The 27,045-nt window shown below is 39.3% G+C and overlaps 1 protein-coding gene and 2 pseudogenes across 2 annotated transcripts in view; 2 read left to right on the forward strand and 1 right to left on the reverse strand.

Annotated features, from left to right (window-relative positions):
* Positions 1 to 27,045, forward strand: part of ASXL2 (ASXL transcriptional regulator 2) — a 162,133-nt gene that overhangs the window by 58,154 nt on the left and 76,934 nt on the right. For both annotated transcript variants that reach the window (XM_033176342.1, XM_033176343.1), the window contains one exon: positions 26,646 to 26,754. In XM_033176342.1, coding sequence (XP_033032233.1) covers positions 26,646 to 26,754 — 109 coding nt within the window. The remainder of the gene's footprint in view (positions 1 to 26,645; positions 26,755 to 27,045) is intronic.
* Positions 8,467 to 9,192, reverse strand: LOC117062613 (annotated as a pseudogene).
* LOC117062612 lies at positions 20,905 to 22,850 on the forward strand (annotated as a pseudogene).

A 27,045-nucleotide genomic window follows, 5' to 3' on the forward strand; every position in this document is an offset into this window, starting at 1 on the left:
TCTGTTTCTTTTTAAATCCTGTTACATCTTCAGGTTTTTTGTTTTTTGAGACAGGGTCTCATTCTGTTGCCCAGGCTGGAGTGCAGTGGTGCAATCTCAGCTCACTGCAGCCCCAGCCTCCTGGGCTCAAGCAATCCTCCCACCTTAGCCTCCTGAGTAGCTGGGGCTACAGGTGTGCACCACCATGCCTGTCTAATTTTTGCATTTTTTGTAGAGGCAGGGTTTCACCATGTTGCCCAGTGCAATGCCTGAGCTCAAGCAGTTTGCCTGCCTTGCCCTCCCAAAGTGCTGGGTTTACAGGCCTGTGTCATTGTGCCCATCCTGTGTTTATTTCTTTAACCAAATAAGAGAAGTTTTCAGCTGTTAATTCTTTGAATACTCTTTTTTTAAATTTTCTTTGGAGACAGAGTCTCACTCTGTCACCCAGGCTGGAGTGTGGTGGTGTGATCTCTGCTCACTGCAACCTCTGCCTCCCAGGATCCGGCAATTCTCCTGCCTCAGCCTTCCGAGTAGCTGGGATCACAGGTGTGCGCCACCAAGCCAGCTAATTTAGTAGAGACAGGATTTCACTACATTGGCCAGGCTGGTCTCAAACTCCTGACCTCAAGTGACTCACCCACCTTGACCTTCCAAAGTGCTGGGATTACAAACGTGAGCTACTGTGCCTGGTCAATTCTTTGAATACTCTTTCCACCCTACTCTTTTTCTCTTTTATTTCTGGAATGCTGATGATATGAATGTTGAATCTTCTGTTATTATCCCACGGTGCCTTGAGATTCTGTTTATTTTTTTTTGGTGTTATTTTTTCTGTCTGTTAACATTGAGTAAATTGTATTGACCCGTTATTAAGCTCACTGATTCTATCCTCTGTCATCTCCACTCTCTTACTGATGAGTTTTCAAATATCTTAATGTATTTTTTGTTTTTATAATTTCTATTTGATTTCTTTTTATAAGTTCTGTCTTTGCTGATATTTTCTATATATTTGTTTCAGGAGAATTTTAAGTAGTTCTTGAAGCATTTTTATGAGAGCTATTCCAATTTTTATTGTTTATTTATTACTTTTTTTGGAGGCAGAGTCTTGCTCCATCGCCCAGGCTGGAGAGCAGTGACATGATCTCAACTCACTGCATCTTCCACCTTCCGGTTCAAGCAATTATCCTGCCTCAGCCTCCCAAGTATCTGGAACTACAGGCATGTGCCACCATGCCTAGCTAATTTTTGTACTTTTAGTAGAGACGGGGTTTCACCATACTGGTCAGGCTGGCCTTGAACTCCTGACCTCAGGTGATACACCTGCCTTGGCCTCCCAAAGTGCTGGGATTACAAGCGTGAGCCACTGCATTCCGCCTACTCCAAAATTTTTCTTACAATTTTAACATCTGTCTCAGTGTTGGCGTCCTTTAATTGTCTTCTTTGATTCAGATAGTGATTTTCCATTGAACCCTGGATATTTTGGCTATCATGTTAGGGGATGTCCAGTCTTATTTAAGCTGGCATTCACTGTATTTACTTAGGTTTACCATGCAGGTCCTGTACTGTTTTAGTGGATTGTGGTTCCAATAACAAGTTTAATTTTCAGATCCTTTGCAATGGTATTTGGGTCTGCTTATTTTATCTGGTGCCACAGAGGCTCCCATTGACCTCTGCTGCTTCTTATTGATCTCTGTTGCTTCTGTCTGAGGGGGTGGAAATTTTCACAGGCTGGGCTGCCTGATGCCTGTAGATGTGGACAAAAGGGAGTCTTCAGCCTGTGGGGACAGACAGGCTTCCTGGCAGGTTCCCGTTTGCTTGAGCTACTTGACTGCTCAGCATCTTGTGAGGGGGAGGTGTTGTAGTCTCAGACCCACAAGGACAAAGAGGCTTCCTGGGCTGGACTGTTTTTTTTGTGATCTTCTCCCACTTGCTGGTGCCATTTGGCCTCCCCTATTCTAGTCTTTATTTTTGAGACTTGAGGGAACGTAAACTTGCAACGAAAGTCGTTTAATAATCTCCTAAGATCTACCATAACTAAGTTACTTCTCTTAGTTGGGAAATGCCAGGAATTGGTAAAATTAATGGGTCAACCAACTACTTCAAAACTCTGAATCTCAATATAAATGGCTACATCTGGACTGATAGCTCTGGTTCAAAGCAGAAAATAATTGTAATAAGTAGTGTTAGCTGTTTAGATATCCAAGCTCTGCTTGCTAAATCAATAAGAATACCAAGTAGGACAAAGGTATAAAATTGCAAAATTTCTGTCTTTTGGTTTACTTAATTGAATCTGTTGATTTTTATTCTCTCTCTCCAGCTGAGTTCTTTCGGAACCATGCTCTTAGTTTATATTCATTCATAAGTATTTTGTTTTCCTCACTAATACTCCTTTTACCTGAGATAATATACCCTCCTCTCTCTCTCTCTCTCTCTCTCTCTCTCTCTCTCTCTCTCTCTCTCTGTATGGGGGTGTGTGTATGTGTCTCCCTTTCTGTGTTTCTGTCTCTGTCTCTCTGTTTGTCTCAGGCAGGAGTGCAGTGGTGTGATCATAGCTCACTGCAGCCTCGACCTTCTGGGCTTAGGTGATTCTCCCACTGTAGCTTCTGTAGTAGGTAGTACTACAGGTGTACACTGCCACATCTGGCCTACTTTTTGTTACCTATTCCTCATAAGATTGAAAAGCCTGATGCTGTAGTGAAATGGCCTTGACTAAGATGGGAGTCCATTCACATGGTCTATTTAATCTTAAATAAGCCTTATGAAATCATTATCTCATAGATAAACACATCAAATCAGTGAAAAATTACATATCCAATTAGTGATAGAACTTGAATCCCCATCTGTGAGTCTAAAATATAAGTACTATTTCTGCTGCCTCACTTTTGAGTAGGACTCAGGAGATTGGACAAGGATTTTTTTTTCTTTTTCTTTCTTTTTTTTTTTCTTGAGACACAGTCTAACACTTTCGCCCTGCTGGAGTGCGATGGCACGATCTCAGCTCACTGCAACCTCCGTCTCCAGGATTCAAGCAATTCTCCTGCCTCAGCCTCCCCAGTCGCTGGGATTACAGGTGCCCGCCACCACTCCTGGCTAATTTTTTGTATTTTTAGTAGAGATGGGGTTTCACTATGTTAGCCAGGCTAGTCTCGAACTCCTGACCTTGTGATCTGCCCACCTTTGCCTCCCAAAGTGCTGGGATTACAGGCATTGGCTACTGTGCCCGGCCCGGACAAGGATTTTTTTTTTTTTTTTTTTTTTGAGACAGAGTTTTGCTCTTTGTTGCCCAGGCTAGAGTGCAGTGGTGCGATCTCAGCTCACCACAACCTCCAGAGGGTTCAAATGATTCTCTTGCCTCAGCCTCCCGAGTAACTGGGATTACAGGCATGCGCCACCATGCCTGGCTAATTTTTTGTGTTTTTAGTGGAGACAGGGATTCTCCATGTTGATCAGGCTGGTCTTGAATTCCCGACTCAGGTGATTTGCCTGCCTCGGCCTCCCAAAGTGCTGGGATTTCAGGCATGAGCCATCACGCCCAGCTGGCCTGGACAAGGATCTTAATGAACTGTTTTGTATTTCTCTTTAGGTAAAAAGTTAGATTGTTCTCTAAGGCCCTTCTATAGCAAGAGTTTGTAGTTATCTAATCTAAATAATATTTATAATATTGAACCTTGTTATTTCATTTGTTTACTTAAAAATGTAACATTGGCCGGGCGCGATGGCTCAAGCCTGTAATCCCAGCACTTTGGGAGGCCGAGACGGGTGGATCACGAGGTCAGGAGATCGAGACCATCCTGGCTAACACGGTGAAACCCCGTCTCTACTAAAAAAATACAAAAAACTAGCCGGACGAGGTGGCGGGCGCCTGTAGTCCCAGCTACTGGGGAGGCTGAGGCAGGAGAATGGCGTGAACCCGGGAGGCGGAGTTCGCAGTGTGCTGAGATCCGGCCACTGCACTCCAGCCTGGGCGACAGAGCGAGACTCTGCCTCAAAAAAAAAAAAAATATATATATATATATATAACGTAGAATTACTGGACTCCTTTTTTTTTTCATTTGAAACTGTTTTACCCACTTGTTACTGCTAATGGACAAAGCCATGCTTTTTAGAAGATGTTAGTGGAAGACAACAGTGGAATGATAGAGTGAAGGTTTATAGTTAGATGTTAAGTGTAAGATAAAGCAAACAACAAAAAATTTCCAAGGAATCTTTTATTGCTATGACCTCCCTCTCTAGGCGATTCCTCGACCACTCTCCTTATTTGTTCTATGCCCATCTGCTGCTCTGTTGACCTAGAACCTCTCATTTTGGGGCCCCAACTAGATCTACTTACCCCAAAATGCTTGTTTAAAAGTTTTCCTACACACCCTTTCCCTTATGTCTTTAGTGCTTTTATTCCCATTTGTTTGATGGTGTGTTTAGGGGAGGAAAACAGTATGAAGAAACAAATTCATTAAAGTATGAATGAGTCAAATGTTACTTTTTAAATCAAAGTTAAAAGCTACATTTATATTATTTCTTTTTAAAAAGCAGATTAGTTGTTAATCTGAATGAATCAATCATTGGTGGAATTGTAGGTAATATGATCAAGGGAAGGAAAAATGTTTTACTGAAAGTGTACAGGAATACAAAAATTTAAATTTAAGTCTAAAATCTACCAAGACTATTTATTAATTCGGTAATTTCTAAATTACCGAGTGCACACATGTGGTGGTGCAGACATGTGATTCAGTTACTCAAGAGGCTGAGGTGGGAGGATCATTTGAGCTTAGGAGTTCAAGTCTACAATGTGATTGAGCCAACCTGGGTTACAGAGTGAGACCTTGTCTCTCAATAAATGAATAAATAAAATCGACTTGAAGTGAGGGCATTTAAGCATCTGGTCTAGATTACTTCTTCTTCTTCTTCTTCTTTTTTTTTAACCTTGAAAGTCTGAGTCTATTATTTAATCCTATTGAAGTTCAAGGGATTGAGCTTTGAAGGATAAATATAGATTGTGTATAGTTCAGCCAGGAAGAGGGAAGATGATTAATCATTGTGGCCTTACCAAGTTTTGACAATTGTACTTAATAGGAAGGAGTACGGAAAAAATGGATAAGAGATTGGGGATTAAAGTCGGAATTAGGCAGTAACTTGTTATTGCAAGAGAGATTATCTCTACTATCAAATAAATTGGATTAATGGTGTCCCTTAAACCTGTTTATCAAAGGTTTGAAATGGGGATAACAAATATTGGCAGACACTGATGAATTTTGAGGATGGATGGTATAAGCTTATTGTATTAAAGATTCTTTGGATTGGGTGCAGCAGGGAATGCCAGTGAGGAGACCAAAAATAATCTGGAAAGGAGTAGATTTCAGAATTCATGAAGTCTTAAAATGCTTGAATGACTGTCATTGGAATGGTAAGAAATAATGTCAAACACTCCCCCCCTTCGAAGATAATTTGTTGCAAAATCAGTTTCAAAATTCAAACATTGCAGAGGAAACAAAAGAGCCCCCCCCCCCCGATTTCCCCAGCATTATACTACTGATTTCCATCATAAAGGTAGACTTGTAAATAGACTTGTAGGAAGAGTATTTAGCTTAGCTTAAGGAATTTGTGAATAATTGGAAATGCTTGAGGACATAGTGCCCATTCACCACATTGTATGATTACATAAGACTTTGGATGATTACCTGTTTAGATACTTTAGAGGGGGTACAAGTACCTGTAGGTAAATGGACTAGGTCACCTATGGAGCTCCCTTGTCAACCTATATCTTATCTGATTCTTGTTAGTAGGTGTTGAAAACAGAAAGTTGTGTAAACTGAGGATTAAGTAAAGAATGATCAAAAGTTGTAGGATTTTATTTTACCCAGCAATTCCTCTTCTGCCTATATACACAAAAGAATTGAAAGCAGAGACTTAACAGATAGTTTTAACACTAGTGTTCATAGCAGCATGATTCACAGTAGCCAAAGGGAAGAAACAACCCAAATATTCATTGATGGGTGGATGGCTGGATGAACAAAATGTAGCATATATATTCAATGGAATATTCAGCTTTAAAAAGAAAGGAAATCAACACCTGCTGCAGCATGAGTGAATCTTGAAGACATTGTACTAAGTGAAATAAGCCAGACAAAAAATAACAAATACTGTATGATTCCACTTATGTAAGATACCTAGAGTAGTCAAATTCATGGAGACAAAAAGAATGGTGGTTGCCAGGAGCTGGTGGGCAGGGGAAGATGGTTGTTGTTTAGTGGGTATAGAGTTTCCGTTTTGTAAAATGAAAAGGTTGCTCAACAGGATGACTGTACTTAACACTACTGAACCTGTACACTTAGGTAAGATGGTAAATTTTATGTATATTTTACCACAATAAAAATGTAGGATTTTGCATTTATTTGAATGGGGCACAATTTAATCTAACGTAGGAGAAACAGCCGTCATGTTATATTAGTAGGAAATAGAGAGCATTTGCCTAAGGTAAAGAGAATGAGCAGAGGTATGCCTTTAACTTTTTCAAGAAGGTTAATGTTCATTTTACCTTGTTAAATTTAAAATCTAGACAGTGATGGGTGGTTAAGAAAGCGAAGGATAAGAATGTGATTTTTATTAGCTTCTGCTCACAATGTGATGATTCAGAATTGGTAAAACAAGTAAGTTTTAGAGTTTTGGCAAGAGCCTTTAGAATGAGGAGGGTTATAGACAAGACAAAGCAAGCTAAAGCTGAGACTTTTAACTTTGAAAGTTGATGGGCCATGAATACTTGAACTTTATTCTGGACTTCATTTACATGTGTCTTTGAGCCCCAGAAAGAAACTAAGAATGAAAGAAAGAACAGTGAAAATATCATGATTTTCAGTGGGGAAATTAGACATCATTAGTTATGGGAAAAGTTATCAGTTAATTTTGGGAAGAGATCTCTTTTTTAAAAAGTACACAATTAGGAAACATTAAGAATCATAATTTTGCTGCAAGTGCTGCTGCATTTACAGTTGAATATACTCTTATTTGTAAACCAGGGGGGTGGAGACTGACAAAAAACATAAGCTCTAAACCTGAGTTTCTGATTTTGTTCGATTCTTGAATTGATAGCAAAATTGCAAATATGGCTAACAGTTTTTAGATAGTATACATTTTAAACTTCTACCTATGTGCCGTATTTTTCTGGGGGCAAGTGTGTGTGTGTGTACGTGTATTTGTACGTACACACTAGCAAAGAGACTGTGTCATTTGGCTCAGCTCAGCTCTAGTTCAGTTATTCAGTTATTTTTACATTAAAATTTAAGAATGAGTACTTCCTTCTTATGGAAACCTCCGCTTCCTCTTTTATATCACCTGCACATACCACTGCGTTGCTATATGATAGGTCCTTGTAAATATTAAATGAATGAGAAACCAAGACAGCTTCTTTTCCATATTTTTTTTTCCTGAGTTAACTTTGTGGAGTTTTAATATTATTTGATTTTATATTTGTATCTTTTTTCTTTTACATTGAAACCCTTGGTTCAAAACAGCATTATAAATGTATTCTTTCCATACGTAAACATAGTTTCAAATTAATAATTTCAGCATCATAACTACTAATTATTGCTATATTATATATATATTTTTTAGAGGAGGACAACACATTTAATTTTATTTCAATCAAATCACAACACTTTCTTTTCCAATTGCTGCAAAATGCATCTACGATATTCTATTACAGATCCACTTTAAAAAGGTTTCCTGTGACATTACAGCAAGCCTCTTTTTTCAAACAGAGGAATAATCTCAAATTTTTCCTCAATTAAAAATCAAAACTCCATTTCAGGAAGTGGTAAATACATAAAAATTACAGTAAGCCAGACACTTAAAAGGACAGCCAAGAAGTCTTCCAACAGTTTATTAGAAAGAATGTGAACATTAAAAAAAATCCCCACTGTCATGAACATAAATTGAGGTTTTAAGCCCTGGTATAAGCTTAATCAAAAAAAGAAATAAAAAATCCAATACTGTATTAAACATTTTTCACTCTTTTGCCATACTGACAGTGCAAATACAAATCTGGTCTAAATGTACAGACTCTCAAACAACAATGTACAACTTTCTTCGTCTTCCATGCTAAGAGATGTAAAAACACTTAAGGGTCAAACAATACCAAATATATAGGCTTCAAAAATCATCTAAGTTAGGGCATTCTCTACTTTTAGCTAAGATACATGTGGAACACTGGCAAGTAATCACTTATATGAATAATGTGAAGTAAGTTTTTTGAAAAATAAACTTGGAAAAATCCAGAAGTATAACACCAGAGGAATAGCAGTTTACCAGTAAGGTGTCAGCCAATTTGTTCCAGCCACTTTTGAATCCATGTTCTATAATCTAAAATTTAGTTCTCTTTCCCTAAGCTGAGAGCTTCCTATCATGTCAATATCTATGTTACGAAGAAAAGGAGACTTAGGTGAGATGTTTTTATTTATCACAACTGCTGCATCAGTTGCCTAGGACCTCACTCAGCAGCTTCATGAAAGTCTAGGAAATGTTCATGCATAAGGTTTATTGTCTTAGCTGACTTAAAATTGCCCCATACAATGGTACATATCAACCCTTAGTGAGGCCTTTAAAAAAAACAAACAGGTTGGAAAATGGGTGAAAGTAGGCAAATACAGCATCTGCCTTTAGAGCTGTCAACTCAGAAATTCTCTCAATTGTGAAATCTTGCGAAGAAGTTATTTTTCTTTCTCAAAATCCAGGTGATGACAATATTCCTTACTCCAGATCTGGCATTTTTTCATCATCACTGTCTTGTGAATCATCACCTGCTCCATCTACTTCTGGTGAATCTACATCCTCATCACCACCCATGTTGTTCATCATCTCAGAGAAACGATCAAAATTAGACCTGTCTTAATCTGAACTATCTTCCCAGTCTTTCCAATTATTGAAGTCCACACTAAGCCAGTTGAGCTTTGCCCTTCCTTTTGTTAACCTTGGCCATGACTGGCCACATTCTCCTTTTCGTAGACAACACACAATTGATCTGTCCATTTTTTATGCTTGGAATCATTTGGATCAATACTGTGAAAAAGGTCAACTTCATTTAAATATTTAAAATATCACTTCCTCTGAGACAACTGAATGTAGGTTTGGATTTTTCAAAATTTAAATTAACATCCTTACTCTCTTCAACACAAAATTCGATGAAGACATAGTCCCTTTGTGCCACTTTACAGAAGCAGGCTGCATTGTGAACAGGGCAGGAGGACAGGCGAACAGGTGGGCGGGCCTCTGGCGTCGGCTGCTGCTAGGGAGTGACTTCTCTCCGGTGATGGCTGCGTTTTCTCCCCAGTCGCGGCCTCTTCTTGCTCCCCTCAGGCGGTGGCGGCAGGGCGGGCTCGACCTCGACTGCGAATGCACTCCGCAGAAAGAGCGGCCCCTCCCGTAGGAGAGAAGAGGAAAGTGTAGGAAAAGGGGCCCGAGGACCTATTGTATTTTTATGTAGAGAAAACCTTGCAGAGTAAAGAGTTAACTACAAGTTTCTTTTACCTTTTATAATCATTTTTGGGCTTTCAAAATTTCTGTGTGAAGGCGGAAGATGAATTCTCCCCATCTCCATTTTTAGTATTAATGTTGATAGGCTTCTTGCCAGTGAGATTCAGTCCGTCAAATCTTTGGTTCGCCAGATAACCTGAATTACTTGCAACTCATTGCATGATAAGCAGGAGATGTTCTAGGAGTGGCAGTGGCATTATTGTACTCTTTAGATGGTAGATCAGTTTGTGCCATATTTAATCCATTCATTAGTGTCGGTCCATCTTAGTGCAGGTCCAGGAACAGCAGGAAGATGAACACTCTAAATAAAGCAGAAAGACTTAAGTTGTTCCAGTGTTTTCATTTTCTTGCTGCTTCTTATTTGATAAGTGGATATTTATGGTACTGGAATGGTTTTGGAACCATTGGAATGGTTTTGGAATGGTTTTCTTTTCCTTTGGTTGGTCAGGTGATCAAGTGCTTTGTTTTCTGGATACATTTTGTTTTATTTGACCCTGGGAGAATATATACGTGTCCATAGAAAATATGGGAACAGGCGGGGCGCAGTGGCTCACGTTTCAACGGGGTTTCACCATGTTGGTCAGGCTGGTCTCGAACCCCTGACCTCAAGTGACCTGCTCACCTTGGCCTCTGAAAGTGCTGGGATTACAGGTGTGAGCCACCGTGCCTGGCCCCTCTATTTCTTTTTAAAACAACTTTATTGAGGTGTAGTTTACATGCCATAAACTCCAAAATCCACCTCATTTTCTTTCTTTTTTTCCTTCCTTTCCTTTCCCTTTTTCTTTCTTTCCTGACAGGGTCTTACTCTGTCACCCAGGCTGTAGTGCAGTGGTACAATCATAGCTCACTGTACACTTGAACTCCTGGCACAAGCAATCCTCTCACCTCAGTTTCTGGAGTAGTTGGGAGTATGGGCACACACCACCATACCTGGCTAATTTTCTATTTATTTTTTAAATTTTTTCTTTTTGAGACAGAGTCTTGATCTTATTGCCCAGGCTGGAGTGCAATGGCGTGATCTTTGCTCATTACAACCTCTGCCTCCTGAGTTCAAGCTGTTCTCCTGCCTCAGCCTCCTGAGTAGCTGGGATTACAGGCATGCGCCTCCATGCCTGGCTAATTTTGTACTTTTAGTAGAGACGGAGTTTCTCCACGGGGTTTCTCCATGTTGGTCAGGCTGGTCTTGAACTCCCGACCTCAGATGATCCGCCCACCCAGGCCTCCCAATGTGCTAGGATTAGAGATGTGAGTCACCGTGCCCGGCCTGATTTCTTAATTTTTACATTTTTTGTAGAGACAGGTTCTACATATGTTTCCCAGGTTGGTCTCAAATTGCTGGGCTCAAGTGATCCTCCCGCCTCAGCCTCCCAAAATGTTAGGATTTTGGGCGTGAGTTACCATACCAGGCGGGAAACTCCACCCATTTTCAGTGCACAATTCAATGGTTTTTAGTAAATTTACTGAGGTGTGCTACTAGCATCATAATCCAGTTTTAGAATATTTTCATCACCCCAGTGAGATCTCTCATACTGGATACAGATAATGCTGGTTCCTCCTGACAGCCTGTAGTCTACTTTCTGTCTCTAGTTTGGCCATATCTGGAAGTTCATATAACTGGAATCATATAATATGTGATATCTTAAGGTTTGTTCATGTTTGTAGCATTGATCAGTATTTCTTTCTTTTCATTGGTCCATATTGTTGTATAGACTTCTCTCATATACTTTTTAAAAAATCATATGCATTTGTTTAACTTTAATTTTATTTATATGATATATTGCAGACTTTTAGAAAAGTTACAAAAGTAGTCCAAAGAATTTTTATATAAACTTTACCTAGATTCTCCAAATGTTAACATCTATCTAATTTGTGTTTCTGAGATGTCTGATAATAAATCGTAGATATAATGCCCCATTCACTTTTAAATACTTCAGAGTAGGCTGGATGCAGTGGTTCACACCTGTAATCCCAGCACTTCGGGAGCTGAGGTGGGAGGATTGCTTGAGTGCAGGAGTTCTAGACCAGCCTGGGCAACAAAGTGAGCCCATCTCTATAAATAATAAAATAAGATAATTAGCCAGGTGTGGTGGTGCACACTTGTAATCCCACTTACTCTGGAGGCAGAGGCAGGAGAATTAAATTTGAGCCCAGGAGTTCAAGCCTGCAGTGAGCTATGATTGCACCACTGCACTCCAGCCTGGGGGACAGAGCAAGATCCTGTCTCTAAATAAATAAATTAATTAATTAATAAGTAAGTCAAGCAAGCAAACTTCAGAATATATTTTCTAAAGGCAAGTACATTCTTTTATGTAACTACAGGGTAAAATAGTTAACAGGAAATCTGCATTGTCAAAATATTATTATTTAATCATACTTTATCCAAATTTGGTTATTCTCCCACTGATGTCCTAATCCAGGATCACATATTGTATTTGCATTTAGTTTTCATGTATCTTTACTCTTCTTTAATCTGGAATTGTACTTCAGTCTTTATCTTTCATGACTAGACTTTTTTTTAGTGCAGGCCAGCTATTTTGCAGATTATTTCTCAATTTTTATTTCTGGTGTTTAATCATGATTAGATTTAAGTTGTGCAGTTTTGGCAGGAATGTCACAGGATTGAAAGGACATTTTTACCACAATATATCTGGAGGCCCATGATTTCAGTGTACCACAGTATTGGTGATGGTAACTGTGATTACTTGGTTTATGCAATGTCTACCAAGTTTCTTCACTGTAAAGATACCATTTTTCCCCTTTGTAATTAATAAGTATTTTGGGGTGAAGATACTCTGAGACTCTGTAAACATGTTGTTTCTTATTGTACCTTTGCCCATTAATTTTAGCATGTTGTTATTAATCTATTGCTGCTTAACAATATTATCACAGATTTAGCAGTTTAAAACAATGCATTTATTTTTTTTTTTTTTTTTTTTTATTTTTTTTTTTTGAGACAGAGTCTGGCTCTGTCGCCCAGGCTGGAGTGCAGTGGCCGGATCTCAGCTCACTGCAAGCTCCGCCTCCCGGGTTCACGCCATTCTCCTGCCTCAGCCTCCCGAATAGCTGGGACTACAGGCGCCTGCCACCTCGCCCGGCTAGTTTTTTGTATTTTTTAGTAGAGACGGGGTTTCACCGTGTTAGCCAAGATGGTCTCGATCTCCTGACCTCGTGATCCGCCCGTCTCGGCCTCCCAAAGTGCTGGGATTACAGGCTTGAGCCACCGCGCCCGGCCAACAATGCATTTATTATCTCAGTTTCTATGTGTCAGGAGTCTGAGCATGGCTTTACCTGATCCTCGGCAATGCAACAGAGTGTTGGTCAGGGCTGAGTTTTTACCTGAAGACTTCATTGAGCAATGATCAGCTTCCAAGCTCATGTGGTTGTTGGAAAGATTCAGTCCTTGTGGGTTATCAGATTGAAGGTCTAGATTCCTAGCTGGCAGTTGGCTAGAGACTGTCCTGAGTTCTGTGGCCTTCCCCAGCATGGCCACGTGCTTCCTCAAAGCTAGCAAAGAAGAGTCACCAAGCAAGAACACTGCAGTGATACGTGAAATAGTCACTTATGTGAGACCCTATCACCTTTGTTCTTTTTCGATTATTAGAAGCAGATTACAGGCCCTACCCACACTACAGCAGAAGGGATTATGTAGGGCCATGAGTACCAGGAAGCAGAGATTACTGGAAGCCGTTTTAGGTCTGTCTACCACAGCATCCAGTAATCTTACCTGAAACTTACTGTCACTGTTGCCCCATATGGTGATTTTCTAATTCTATCATTCTTGGTATATATTTTTTTTGTTGTTGAAATTTTGCTGCAAGTAATTCTCCCCCACTCGTTGATTTGTTCATTTAATCTTATCAGCATGAACTCATGGATTCTTATTCTTTGGGTTATTTCTACTATAGTCATTTATTGCTTTAGGATAAGTAACAGTTTAATCCTTCTAAGAACAGCATTTAGAGAAGTCTTTAGCATGGGTTTCTCTTTTTTTGAGATGAGCTCTTACTCTCTCTCCCAGGCTGGAGTGCAGTGGCATGATCTCGGCTCACTGCAACCTTTGCCTCCCAGGTTCAAGCAATTCTCCTGCCTCAGACTCCGGAGTACCTGGGATTACAGGTGCCTGCCATCATGCCCAGCTAAGTTTTTTGTGTTTTTAGTAGAGACGGGGTTTTGCCATGTTGGTCAGGCTGATCTCGAACTCCTGACATCAAGTGATCCACCTATCTCGGCCTCCCAAAGTGCTGGGATTACAGGCATGAGCCACCACGTGGCCCAGCATGGACTTCTAAACAGGATTTGAGGTATAATAAGTCATTTGTCAAATATACTCTAGATGAAAGATACATTTTAGCAGGTGAGCCATTCTATCACAGGTTTGCAAAGCCTTTGAAATTCTATTTGAAAATATACTCTGATGTAGCAGACTTTCAAGTTACCATCAAAATGCTAAAAATACTTTTATATTAATGTTTTTTAAGTGAAGAGCTAATTTTTCCCCTAAAAATCATTACCATGTAATTTAAATGAGTAAAAGTTTTGGTGATATGATCTGAAAACACTCTTTCTAAAACCATTGGTTTTCTCAGCTTCATCTTTGGCTTGTCTCTTGATCTTTGAATGTTATGTATTTCATCCCCTTTGTATTTGTGGGCATCTGGGGTTCTCATTCTCTGTCAGTATATCATCTTGCACTTGGTGAACAAGTACCTTGCTATTCAGTATGTCTTTTTAAGTGAAAGTCTTTCATTTCCATCTGTATGCAATTTCCCCTCTTACCTGCTATTCTAGTTTTTGTTTTGTTTTTAATAGCATGCCCTGTGACAAAATGATTTTGAAAAAGAGCTCTACTGTCTTTCAGAAGTTTCCTTGTTTTAATAGTTTATTTGTATATTTCCGGACTATTTACTTCAACATTTCCTGTAGAAATGATGCCTGATAACCCCCTACCCAAATTAAATTAATCAGTGAAAAAAATGTATACTGAAGAAATATCTTGAAAAACTCTTAAATAGGAATAACCATTGTTTATTGCATTTAATTGAATAAACCAAGAAAGTTGCTAGGCTTTAGTTTCTTCACTGTGAGGTAGTATTAATTCCTAAATGATCTCTGAAGTTGAGGAAAAAGAAAATAGAAAAATTCTGAAAGTGTATTGTCATTTTAAAAATAAAAGTTGAAAAAAGTAGAAAACATTTACATTTCTTATGTATTGCCTAATTGCAAATGTATTCCACTTTTTTTTCAGAAAATATTTTGTCCAATTCTTGTTTACTTTGGTGCATTTCTTTTTGACTGGATTTCATCATCAGAATTTTTACATTTATGGATGATCTTTTTCCCTGAGTTCTTGCGGGCTTAAGAATGTTTTGTTTTGTTTCGTTTTGTTTTGCTTGACACAGAGTCTTGCTCTGTCACCCAGGCTGGAGTGCAGTGGCACAATCTTGGCTCACTACAACCTCCGTCTCCTGGGTTCAAGCGATTCTCCTGCCTTAGCCTCCCGAGTAGCTGGGGTTACAGGCACCTACCACCATGCTCGGCTAATTTTTGTATTTTTAGTAGTGACTGGGTTTTACCATGTTGGCCAGGCTGGCCTCAAACATCTGACCTCAGGTGATCTGCCAACCTTGTACTCCCAAAGTGTTGGGATTACAGGTGTGAGCCACCACACCCAGCCAAGAATGTTTTCTCTTGCCTCTTTGTTTGAATGCCATCTAGGCTAGATATAAAATTTTTCATTCATACTTTTACGAATTTTGTTTGCTGTCTTTGGCAGTGAGTATTGCTAAGAAAGCAAATGTTTCCTTCATTATACTGTGCTTGCTTTATTGGTCAATATTTTGCTGTATAATCTTAAAATTTCAGTGACTTATAACAACAAGAACTTTTTTTCTTTCTCATGTCTTTAGGTTAACTGGGACTTAGATATTGTTGGCTAGACTTTGTTGTAGGCTGTGGATTGTTCTCTTCTTCTGCTGGAATCTTGCTCTCATGGCAATCACAGGAGTCAGCCAAACAAGCATATTTTAGCCTCTGCTTCTGTCATGTCTCTTATTTCATTGATCAAATCAAGTCTTGTGGCGAAGACCAACATCATTGTGGCAGGGAAATATATTTCACTTACTCTGATGTACTGCAAGGTCACACGATGGTGTGAATGATGAAATAGAAACACTAATTCAAGCTGCCACTTTGGCTTTTAATGCCTGGAACTTGGTTTGATTCTTTCTTTATCCTTGACGCTTAAGATTTAGGAAAATACTAACTTTTTTTTTTTGAGATGGAGGCTCACTTTGTCGCACAGGCTGGAGTGCAGTGGCTCACTGTAACCTCTGCCTCTGGGGTTGTGATCCGCCCACCTTGGTCTTTCAAAGTGCTGGGATTACATTACAGGTGTGAGCCACTGCACCCAGACAAGGTTTAAGAAAAATTTAGATGTTTCTGAGTATCTGAGTACTTGGGGTTAGTCTGTACAGATTTGGATAGCATCTTGCCTCTTACATTATCATGTGATATACATTATTGATTCATAAGGGTAATCTTTTCTCATTTACAGAAGAGAGTGGTTTACCTGTGAATATTCTCCTGTATTGTTCTTCTGTTTCCCTTTCATATCTCTGTAAATTTGATTGCTTTTATGTAGGTGCTTTGTATCTGTTAAGATACTTCTAGTGGTAAATGACAGGAAACACAGTGTAAACTGGCTTAAACACTGAAGGAAACTCATCATTTAATGCAAGTGAAAAAAACAGGCAAAACTTTATCCAAGCGCTCCAGTCAGTTTCATCAGTATCTCAGCTCTGCTTCCTTCAATTTTGTTCCATTCTCAGTAGGCTCATCCATCATAATTGCAAGATGACTGCTCACAGGCCTTAGAGCTGGATATTCTGGGTTCAATTGTAGAAGAGAAGATTCTGCTTTTCAGAGACATTAAAATCACTCATCACTGAGTCTGGCTGGCTTACAATTGAGTCCGATTTTTTTCCTTGCAGTATATGCAGTTATAAATATGTGTTTCAGGGAAGTATAGGATTCTATAGAACATAGAAGTGACTTCTTTTAGCAAGAGACATTAAGGCTAAAATCTGAAAAGTTGAATTGGAGGTTGTTAGGAGAAAAGGAGGTGAGGCTTATCATTGCAAGCAGAGTGTCGGGTCAAGTAGTCAGAAGAATTTTAAATTACCAAATGAAAAGAAAGGTAGAGTAGGCTGACAGAAGAGGGTGTATAGCAGAATGGTCAAGGTCAGATTATTTTGATAATTTTGTACTTTATCCTAAGAACATAATGGTATCATGGATGAATTTTAAGCTGGACCGGAGGTAGTATGATCATATTTATTTTTAAAAGGTTACTCTGGCTTCAGAGTGGAGAATGGTTGTGTGTAAGGGTGAGATTACTATCACTTGAGATAGGGAACACTGGGACACTGCCTAACTAGGGTAGGGTAGTAAGTTCGTAAAGTAACTGCTGTAGTTACTGAATCTTGACTCTATGACATATACATATACATGTACATGATCTGTGATCTGCACAATCGAGTTACACAGTAGGCAGTATTACCTCTATTTTGCAGATGAGTAAATTAAGGGTGTTTAAAATGACTTGCCCAGGCTACGGTCAGGTCTGTATTCAGATTGGTATGAATCATTAAATCTGGCTGTTTTACTATGCAGTGATGACTGCTTTCAATTGCTATATTTGCTTCATCTAAGCAGTGCGATTATTGACTTCTGCTCTCTTAGCCCTACTAGCTACTGCTAGCTTTTATACAGAGAGAACTAAAAAGGGCCATTGGCATTATGATCAAAGTCACTTTAGTTCTTTGGGCCTTATGTTCAAAACATATTAGTATGTTTGCTTACGTGCTTACCACATAAAATTATAGCACAGTTCTTTTCCTTGAAAGAACCCCTGCCTCTTCAACCCCAATTTCTTGAGCATGGACAGGAAAAATTAGAAGCGGACTTGTTGTGTGATAGTTACATAATCTTTAAGGTGGTTCTTACTACAGCTGCTTCAGGTGTTAGTACTTACCCTATTGAATTTACTTGAACTTTAAAGTTGCTATTAATCTCAGTACTATGTCTTATTTCTTCAGGTCATTCAGTCATATTTATCTAATTATAGAATTCTGGAGCTCTACCTCCCCATGAAAATATATTCCAGCCATCATGGATAGTGTGTCCTATTTTGCTTCTCTAATTGCTTTATTATTCGTAAAAATAAACTGCCAGGGTTCTTTGACTTTTTGTGTTTTCCTGAGATCATGTCTAAATTTTGTTTTAAATGGTACTGTGTCCTATATGTCTTGTAGGTTTTCCAAAACTTTGTTTCCTTCAAAGAAAATTATATCCAGATTTGCCAAGGAAAATATTATGACAGTTTGTAGTTATTCTTACCACATCTTTTCACCAGATGTGTGTGACATTTACTTTCATTTTATAGGTTTCACTTTAATAACTGTTTTGTTGTTATTTGTTGTTGTTATTGTTCTAAGTACTAAGCCTAGACTAGATTGATTTTTTTTTTCTCTCTGACTTAAAGCACTTTATGTACACACTTTTGCAGTCTCTTATCCATAATTACAGTATCCACAATGGTTGAAAAACTAAGTTTCCTCATACATTTAGCACCAGACTCACTTGACAACAACAGTTCTCTTGAACTGACATGAGACTGTATATAATCTTTGTTTATCCCACTTAGTGTGAGTGAGTATTCATATGTTTCATTGTGTTTGGTTATGGGATGCTGTCCCTAATCTCCATGGCAGTGTCATATCATTTATGGCATATCATGTTACCTTTTTAAAATCCCAAAAATTCTTGTCTGAAACATTTGGTCTTAGTGTTTTAGATCAGGGACTGTGGACCTGTGTTTATATTAATAGCACTGGTCACAGTGTGGTGTGGCTGTTTGCTCCCTTGCCTGTCTTCTCTATTAGATTCTGAGCTAAGAAAGCTTCCCTCTATGGATCCACTGATCCTAGTTTACTGCCCTAAACAGAGTAGGTACTTAATATTGGAACTGAATACCGTTAATTTACCAGGTAGGTTATTGAAAATGTTTTTTTTTCTTGGTTATATGTTCCTTTTTAAAGTAATCTCTTTCTAGTTATGTTTCTCTTTTCCTTCTTGTTACTGGAATCTTGGCTTCACCATTTATTAATAATATCTTGAACAGTTTATTGAAAACCTATAGTTTCTTCATTTGTAAAAATGGTGTAATAATTTTACTCACCTCATAGATTGTTGTGAGGACTAACCAAAATGCTTCCTGGAACTTAGCACTTCTTTAGCTGCCAACATGACTGTTGTTGATTTCTATCCTGTTGGTTACTTTATTATCATGGTCAACGTTCTCTTAATGGAGTTTGAGGTCATTTTTCAGTGCTTTGATGCTTTCAGTGATGGAGTAAATCCTTGCACATTTGTCCCTAGGTCTTTTGGCCTTGGTTTCGTAGGACAGATTCAAGTGGGATTGTTGTATCAGTGGTCCCAAATATTTTTAGTTTTTTTTTTTTTTTTTTTTTGAGGCAGAGTCTCACTCTGTCGCCGGGGCTGGAGTGCAGTGGCCGGATCTCAGCTCACTGCAAGCTCCGCCTCCCGGGTTTACGCCGTTCTCCTGCCTCAGCCTCTGGAGTAGCTGGGACTACAGGCGCCCGCCACTTCGCCCGGCTAGTTTTTGTATTTTTAGTAGAGACGGGGTTTCACCGTGTTAGCCAGGATGGTCTCGATCTCCTGACCTCGTGATCCGCCCGTCTCGGCCTCCCAAAGTGCTGGGATTACAGGCTTGAGCCACCGCGCCCGGCCATATTTTTAGTTTTAATGGATGTTTCCATATTACTTTCCTAAGGCAGAATTGAGTAATGTGAGAAAAGGCAGCAGTTTTCTGTCCTTTCTGTCCAACAGTCTATAAGAGTGCTTATGTGCCCACAACCTTGTCAGCAATGGATTTTATCAATCTATTTTTTGTTATTGTTGTTGTTGTTTGCAAATTTTCACTCTTGTTGCCCAGGCTGGAGTGCAATGGTGCGGTCTCGGCTCACTGCAACTTCCACCTCCCAGTTTCAAATAATTCTTCTGCCTCAGCCTCCCGAGTAGCTGGGATTACAGGCGCCTGCCACCATACCCAACTAATTTTTTATATTTTTAGTAGAAATGGGGTTTCACCATGTTGGCCAGGCAGGTCTTGAACTCCTGACCTTCAGGTGATCCACCTGCCTCGGCCTCCCAAAGTTATGGGATTATTATTATTATTACAGGCATGAGCCACTGCGCCCAGCCTTTTTTTTTTTTTTTTTTTTGAGATAATTGTAGACTCACAGAAAATTGCAAAAATAGTACATAGGATCCCATGTACACTGCACCCAGTTTCCTTTAGTGGTAATACCTTATGTAAATATAGTACAATATCAGGCCGGGCACTGTGGCTGACACCTGTAATCCTAGCACTTTGGGAGGCTCAGGTGGGTGGATCACCTGAAGTCAGGAGGAGTTCAAGACTAGCCTATCCAACATGGTGAAACCCCATCTACTAAAAATACAAAAATTAGCTGGATGTGGTGGTGTGTGCCTCTAATCCCAGCTACTCGGGAGGCTGAGGCAGGAGAATTGCTTGAACCTGGGAGGCGGAGGTTACAGTGAGCCAAGATCGCACCACTGTACTCCAACCTTGGCGACAGAGTGAGACTCCATCTCAAAAAATATATAAATAAATATAAAATAAATATAAATACATATTATATCAAACCAGGAAATTGACAATTGGTATAAAACTGTTAACTATGGCTTGAATCATTTTATTTCTTTCCATCTGACCAATGGCATCTTGATTTAATTTGCCTTTTTATAACCACTATTAAGTTTGAGCTTCTTATTATACATTTTATTGGTAATTTACATTTATGGTTTATGAATCATTTTGTCACGTCCTTTTTCCTTTTTTTTCTAATGAGCTGTTTGTTTTCCTAAAAGAATATCTTCTTAGGACTATTAATCTTTTGTCTGCCATATGTTTTGCAGTTAATTATTCTAGCTTCATATATGTTCTATAGTTTTGTTGCTTTTATTTTTTTCCTGTGTAGAAATTTTCATTTTTGTACAGTCAATATATTTCTTTGTTTTGTAGTTTTTGGGTTTTTCTCTTTGGTGGAAAGCTTTCTCTGTCTTCTAAGTTATACTGTTTTGTGTGTGTGTGTGTGTGTGTGTGTTTTAAAGCCATGGTCTCACTCTGTTGCCCAGGCTAGAGTACAGTGGTGTGATCATGGCTCACTGCAGCCTCAACTTCCTGGGCTCAGGTGATCTTCCCGCCTCAGCCTCCAAAGTAGCTGGTACTACAGGCGTGTGCCACAATGCACAGCTGATTTTTTTTTTTTTTTTTTTGTAGAAACGGATTGCTCAGGCTGGTCTTGAATTCCTGGGCTCAAGTGATCCACCTGCCTCAGCCTCCCAAAGTGCTTGGATTATAGGCATGAGCCACCATGCCTAGAGGATTATACTATTTTCTTTTAATCTTTTATATTTTGCCTTTGGCTTTTAATTCATTTGGAATATGTTTTTGTTGTATATACTGTGTGCACTCCTCCCCCGCCAGATGTATGAGATATTCTAGCACTTTATTAAACTGTTTTATTTAGGACTTTTTCAGCTTTTTGTGACTTAAATCTCAACAAAATTCCAAAGGTAGTCCTGGCTCAAGGCAAGACTTGATATAATGGTGAGAAGCAGCTGCAACGCTGAGCAGAGGAGGCAGGATCCAGAGTGTGAGCAGTAGCTGGGTAGGCACCATGGCTGGGATCACCACTATTGAGGTGGTGAAGCACAAGATCCAGGTTCTGCAGCAGCAGGCAGATGATGCAGAGGAGAGAGCCAAGCGCCTCCAGCGAGGAGTTGAGGGAAAAAGGTGGGCCCGGGAACAGGCTGAGGCTGAGGTGGCCTCCTTGAACCATAGGATCCAGCTGGTTGAAGAGGAGCTGGACTGTGCTTAGGAGCGCGTGGCCACTGCCCTGCAAAAGCTGGAAGAAGCAAAAAAAGCTCCTGGTGAGAGTGAGAGAGATATGAAGGTTATTGAAAACTGAACCTTAAAAGATGGAATTCGAGGAAATCCAACTCAAAGAAGCCAAGCATACTGCAGAATAGGCAGGTAGGAAGTATGAAGAGGTGGCTCGTAAATTGGTGATCATTGAAGGAGACTTGGAATGCACAGAGGAACCAGCTGAGCTGGTAGAGTCCCATTGCCGAGAGATGGATGAGCAGATCAGACTGATGGACCAGAACCTGAAGTGTCTGAGTGCTGCTGAAGAAGAGTACTCTGAAAAAGACAAATATGTGGAAGAGATCAAGATTCTTAATGATAAACTCAAGGAGGCAGAGACCTGTGCTGAGTTTGCTGAGAGATCGGTAGCCAAGCTCTAAAAGACAACTGATGACTTGGAAGATAAACTGAAAATGTTTACAAAGAGGAGCACTCTGTACACAAAGGATGCTGGACCAGACTCTGCTTGACCTGAATGAGATGTAGAGCACCCCAGTCCCACCCTGCTGCTGCTCCTCCCTCTGACCCTGATTCCGTCTGAGGCCAGCCTGCCTGAAGCTGACCTTTAACTGAGGGCTGATCTTTAACTGGAAGGCTGCTTTCTCCTTTTGCTGCCCCCACCTCCCCTGTGTCTTTTTCGCTAAACTGTCTCTGCCTCTTCTCAGAGATTCCAGCTGGACTAGGGGCTGCACACCTTTGGGAACAACATTTAAGGGAATGTGAGCACAATGCATAATGCCTTTAAAAGCATGTTGTGATGTACACATTTTGTAATACCTTTTTTGTTGTTTTGTGGCAACCATTTGTAAAACATTCCAAATAATTCCATAGCTCCAAAGCAGCAATTTATTCCTTTCTTACTTTTGGAAAGTGATTTTTCAGCTTGATGCATATTGCCCTTTCCATAGAGAAGAGGAAAAGGCCTTACTGAGAACCAAACAAGCCCAGAGAAAGAATCCACTATGGGAAACCTCATTGCTCTGTAAAAAGTACCAGCCAAACCAGAAAGGTGATTCCAGGAGGAGTTAGCCAAACAACAACAAAAACAAAACAAAAATGTGCTTTTCAGGTTTTCAGCTTTAAGATATCTTTGGACGTTATTTGTATTTTTTTTTTTTCCATTAGAAGTGAAAATTAAATTGGTAAGACCTCTGAAACTAAATTTTTGTCCCATCTCTACCCACTCTCAACTGACTGCAGAATGGATCATGTGCCCCTTATGTTGAGGTGACCACTTAATTGCTATCCTCCCTTCTTGAAAGATTATGTTTTGCCACTGATTTAGCCTTATGAAACTCATCTCATTATCTCATTATCCTTTTCTGGGTTTGAAGCTGCTCTCGCTAAAAGTTCTGTCTCAATGTGGTTTGTATCGGAGAAAACTTGAATAGGTTATGTACAAAACTTTTAAAGTTTTTTATTATTTTGAAGCTTTGCTTCTTTGGGTTTGTGGCACCGTGGCCACCCTGTCTGGCTGTGACAGCCTGTGCAGTGTGTGGGCTGGCAGTTTGCTGATCTTTTAAAGTTTCTTTCCCTACCCAATTCCCATTTTTTGGTAAGGTTTCAATGAGGTCTGTTAGGGGTACATCCTGCAGCTTTTTGGCTTAAAATGTACACTCCTTTGATGTGGTCTCTTTGGGGCCAATTGGGAGAAAGACAAATCAATAGTGCAACTCTTTTGATACCAGATATTGGCCCAAGTGTCTTTTTGAAATAAAGAACTGGTCCCTCCAAAAAACAAAACAAAAAAGGCTTGATACAGGCAAAAGTAATACTACTTTAAAAATTTTGTCCAGGCGCAGTGGCTCACACCTCTAATTCCAACACTGTGGGAGGCTGAGGTGGGCAGATCACCTGAGGTCAGGAGTTTGAGACCAGCCTGGCCAACATGGTGAAACCCCATGTCTACTAAAAATACAAAAATTACCAGGGTGTGGTGACAGGCACCTGTAATCCCAGCTACACGGGAGGCTGAGCATGAGAATCTCTTGAACCCCGGAAACGAAGGTTGCAGTGAGCTGAGACTGCACCATTGCACTCCAGCCTGGGGGATAGAACGAGACTCTGTCTCAAAAACAAAAACAAATTTGCTTCCTGACTTTTCTCAGTTCTGCCCTTTTTGGTGTTGGATTTCTCCTTATGATTCGTACTGTGTCACTCCTCAGTCTGTCTTGTGTGTTGTTCCATTCTAATTCCAGATTTTTCCTTTGTGCTCACGCAATGACTGTGAATGTTTTAGGCCTTGCTTCCTAATACCACACAAGGGAAGAAAAAGGATCCCTTTCTGAAGATTCCCTGGAGAACAAGTCCCCCCCCCCCCATACCCAAGTAAATAGCTCCGTAGATTTTTGGCCCTAAGTCATGTATCTGTTCTTTGGGGTGGAGAGTGGGGTGTGTGTGTGTGTGTGTAAAAGCTGATTAATTTAAACCAGTTTGGATTTACCCTTGGGATGGGCATGGGATTAAGTCCCTCTCAACCACATGATTTGAAAGTGAGAAAAGTTTTGTTTCACAGGAAATTTTTAGGTACCATCTCCAAAGAAGAGGGAACAGATACCAGGTAGTCAAACTACAGGGGACTATGGCATGACCTCATGTTTTTTCTACTAAACATAAATGGTACCTTTTAAATTATGATCTGTTTTTGCATTTTCTGTTTTCTTCCACCAACAGTCTATGAGGGTATTCATTTGGTGATTTTTTTCTCAGAAACATACTGCTTCAATAATAGTTGCTAAGAGTACATGTTAATATATTTTAAGTAAGTCTCCCATCATTTTTTTTTCCTGGAAATTTCTTGGCAATTTTTATGTATTTATTTGATACAAACTTTGGGATCCTGATTGGAATTACATTATATATATTTTTAACATGGAAATCCAAGTTAGATAAACGTTGACTATGGAAATCAGCTTGGAAATGCTCAACAGTTTCTTCTGCAAAAGGCTTTTCTTTCCTTTGTTATTGTTCACCAGTGTTTTGGGGGGATGAAAACCTTCTCTGTAGTTTTCGATCCTGGACACTTTCACAGTACCAAAAGACAGTGGACTCATGTCCCAGCTCTCCCCAGCAAACTCTTTAGATAGACTAAGAATCCAACAGCCTCTTCTAGTAGGCTTATTTTTGGTTATTGAGTAGCATCAACAGATAACTGAGAGGGAAAAGAGCTGGAAATGGAGGGTAAACTGCCTTAAACCTCAGGTATTATGAGAAATTTTTAAAAACCATTTAAGGATGCCCCACATCTCCAGAGACTCTAGACCACTGTTTCCATTTCATTGCTTCCATATGAACTTTCTCTGTGTTTGCTTGCTACCTAATGTTTTTCTTACGTGAAGTATAATATTTTATCTAATGATTTTGTTATTTTCCTTAGATGTAGAAACATTATCTTTTAGTATTATAGCGCTATTTTAAAATATTTGGTTGGTGCAAAATTAATTGTGGTTTTGCACCAACCTAATACTACAGCTCTTAATCTTATGCTAATACTTGATTTTTAACAATATTTTTCCTACTGCTGTACTTTTGTGTTCTATATTTTAATACTGCTCTTATTCTAAAACTCTTATTTAAATATTATCCAACTGTTTTGGTTTTTTTTTTTTTTAGATAGAGTCTCACTCTGTCCTCCAGGCTGTCCGGGCCAACTTCTTGGTCTTTTTGTAATTCCTGTTATATAAAAACTAAAGGTTAATTATCAGAGATAAACATTTTAATTAATTTTATGCTAGTCAATTTATAATTTGATATTTTATACTGACTCTTTTTTTTTTTTTTTTTTTGAGACCAAGTCTCCTGTTACCCAGGCTGGAGTGCAGTGTTGTGATCTTGCCTCACTGCAACCTCTACCTCCCAGGTTTAAGTGATTCTCCTGCCTCAGCCTCCTAAGTAGTCAGGATTATAGACATGCACCACCACCCCTGGCTAATTTTTGTATTTTTAGTAGAGACAGAGTTTCGCCATGTTGGCCAGGCTGGTCTCGAACTCCTGGCCTCGGGTGGTCCGCCCGCCTCAGCCTCCCAAAGTGTTGGGATTACGGGCGTGAGCCATTGCACCTGGCCTATACTAACTCTTTAATGCATATGATTCCATTTGGTGTATGTCAGAAAGCATGCATCTAATTTATAGTTCTCTTTCCTCTTTCTTAATATGTGACTAATTATTTTAAACAAAAACCCAACATTGGGCTCAGTGGTGAAATATTGGTGCTGTTCTCTTAAGAAAGGCACAGGCCAGGCATGGTGCCTCACGCCTGTAATCCACTTACTTTGGGAAGCCATGGTGGGAGGATGCTTGTGCCCAAGAGGTTGAGGCTGCAGTGAGCCACGTTCATGCCACTGTCCTCCATCCTGGGTGACAGAGTGAGACCCTGTCTCAAAAAAAAAGGCAGAGGGACAAATCAAGAATACCCATTTAATAATTTTTTATTGCTGTTTGTTTTGTTAGATAGGTACAAAAAGACAGGAAAATGAAATATGATTACAATTAAGAAAATAATACATGTATATTTTTCTATAGATTATTATATACCTGAAATTCTAGTAAAGATGATACATATATATTAGAATTAATAAACATTTAACCAAGTTGCTACATATAAAATAAATATTCAGAAGCATACTTAATACCTTTTTAAGTGATCTCATGATAGGTTTGAATACAAGAGACAATGGCAATGTGTTAGTTTCACAACTAAGATTCAGTCTGGTGCAGCAGTATGCAAGGGAATTAATACTGTTTGTTTGAATCTGTGTGTGTTTGTGTGTGTTCTTTTTTCTCATTTTACCTCTGGACATTTGTAAAGCTTGTGCTAAATAGAATGTTTACAAAATATGTTTGTAATACTTCTGTATTTTTCTTGACTTAAATGTTAGATACTGGATCAGCATTAAGGAATTACTATTTTATAGATACATGGGAATGATTTTTACATCCATTTTCTCCATGGCAGCCGCTTTCTATATTGGTAGACTTTTTATAGGTTATAAGACATGTTTAAGTCAAAGGAGTATTGACTAATTAATTTTATCTTGAGTAAGTGTTACATAGGATATTCAGAGACAGAAGTTAATAGTTGCGTCCCTCATCACATTTCCTCTTTGTTTTGCAGTGGGACTTCTCCTCTTGCATGCCTCAATGCAATGCTTCACACAAACTCCAGAGGTGAAGAGGGCATCTTCTATAAGGTTCCAGGTAGAATGGGAGTATATACTTTGAAGGTAAATATTTTGTTGGGGAGTCATTTAAAAAGAAAAAACAGGAAGTGACCACATATAAATATTTGACTCATAGGGACAGAATTCTGTTATTGAAGAGCCTATTTTCAGAAAGAGGTAATATTTTGAAACCTGCACCCAGTACATTTTTTTAAAACTATAACTATAGGTAGATCAGAGAAGTAACTTTATTTTTTTTATTGATGATAATCTTATCTTGAAAGAATGAAATTAAAATGACTTCCGGCCAGGCGTGGTGGCTTATGCCTGTAATCCCAACACTTTGGGAGGCCG

This window comes from Trachypithecus francoisi, unplaced genomic scaffold (assembly GCF_009764315.1).
Source record: "Trachypithecus francoisi isolate TF-2019V2 unplaced genomic scaffold, Tfra_2.0 Lachesis_group17, whole genome shotgun sequence".
In the NCBI taxonomy this organism is placed as follows: Eukaryota; Metazoa; Chordata; class Mammalia; order Primates; family Cercopithecidae; genus Trachypithecus; species Trachypithecus francoisi.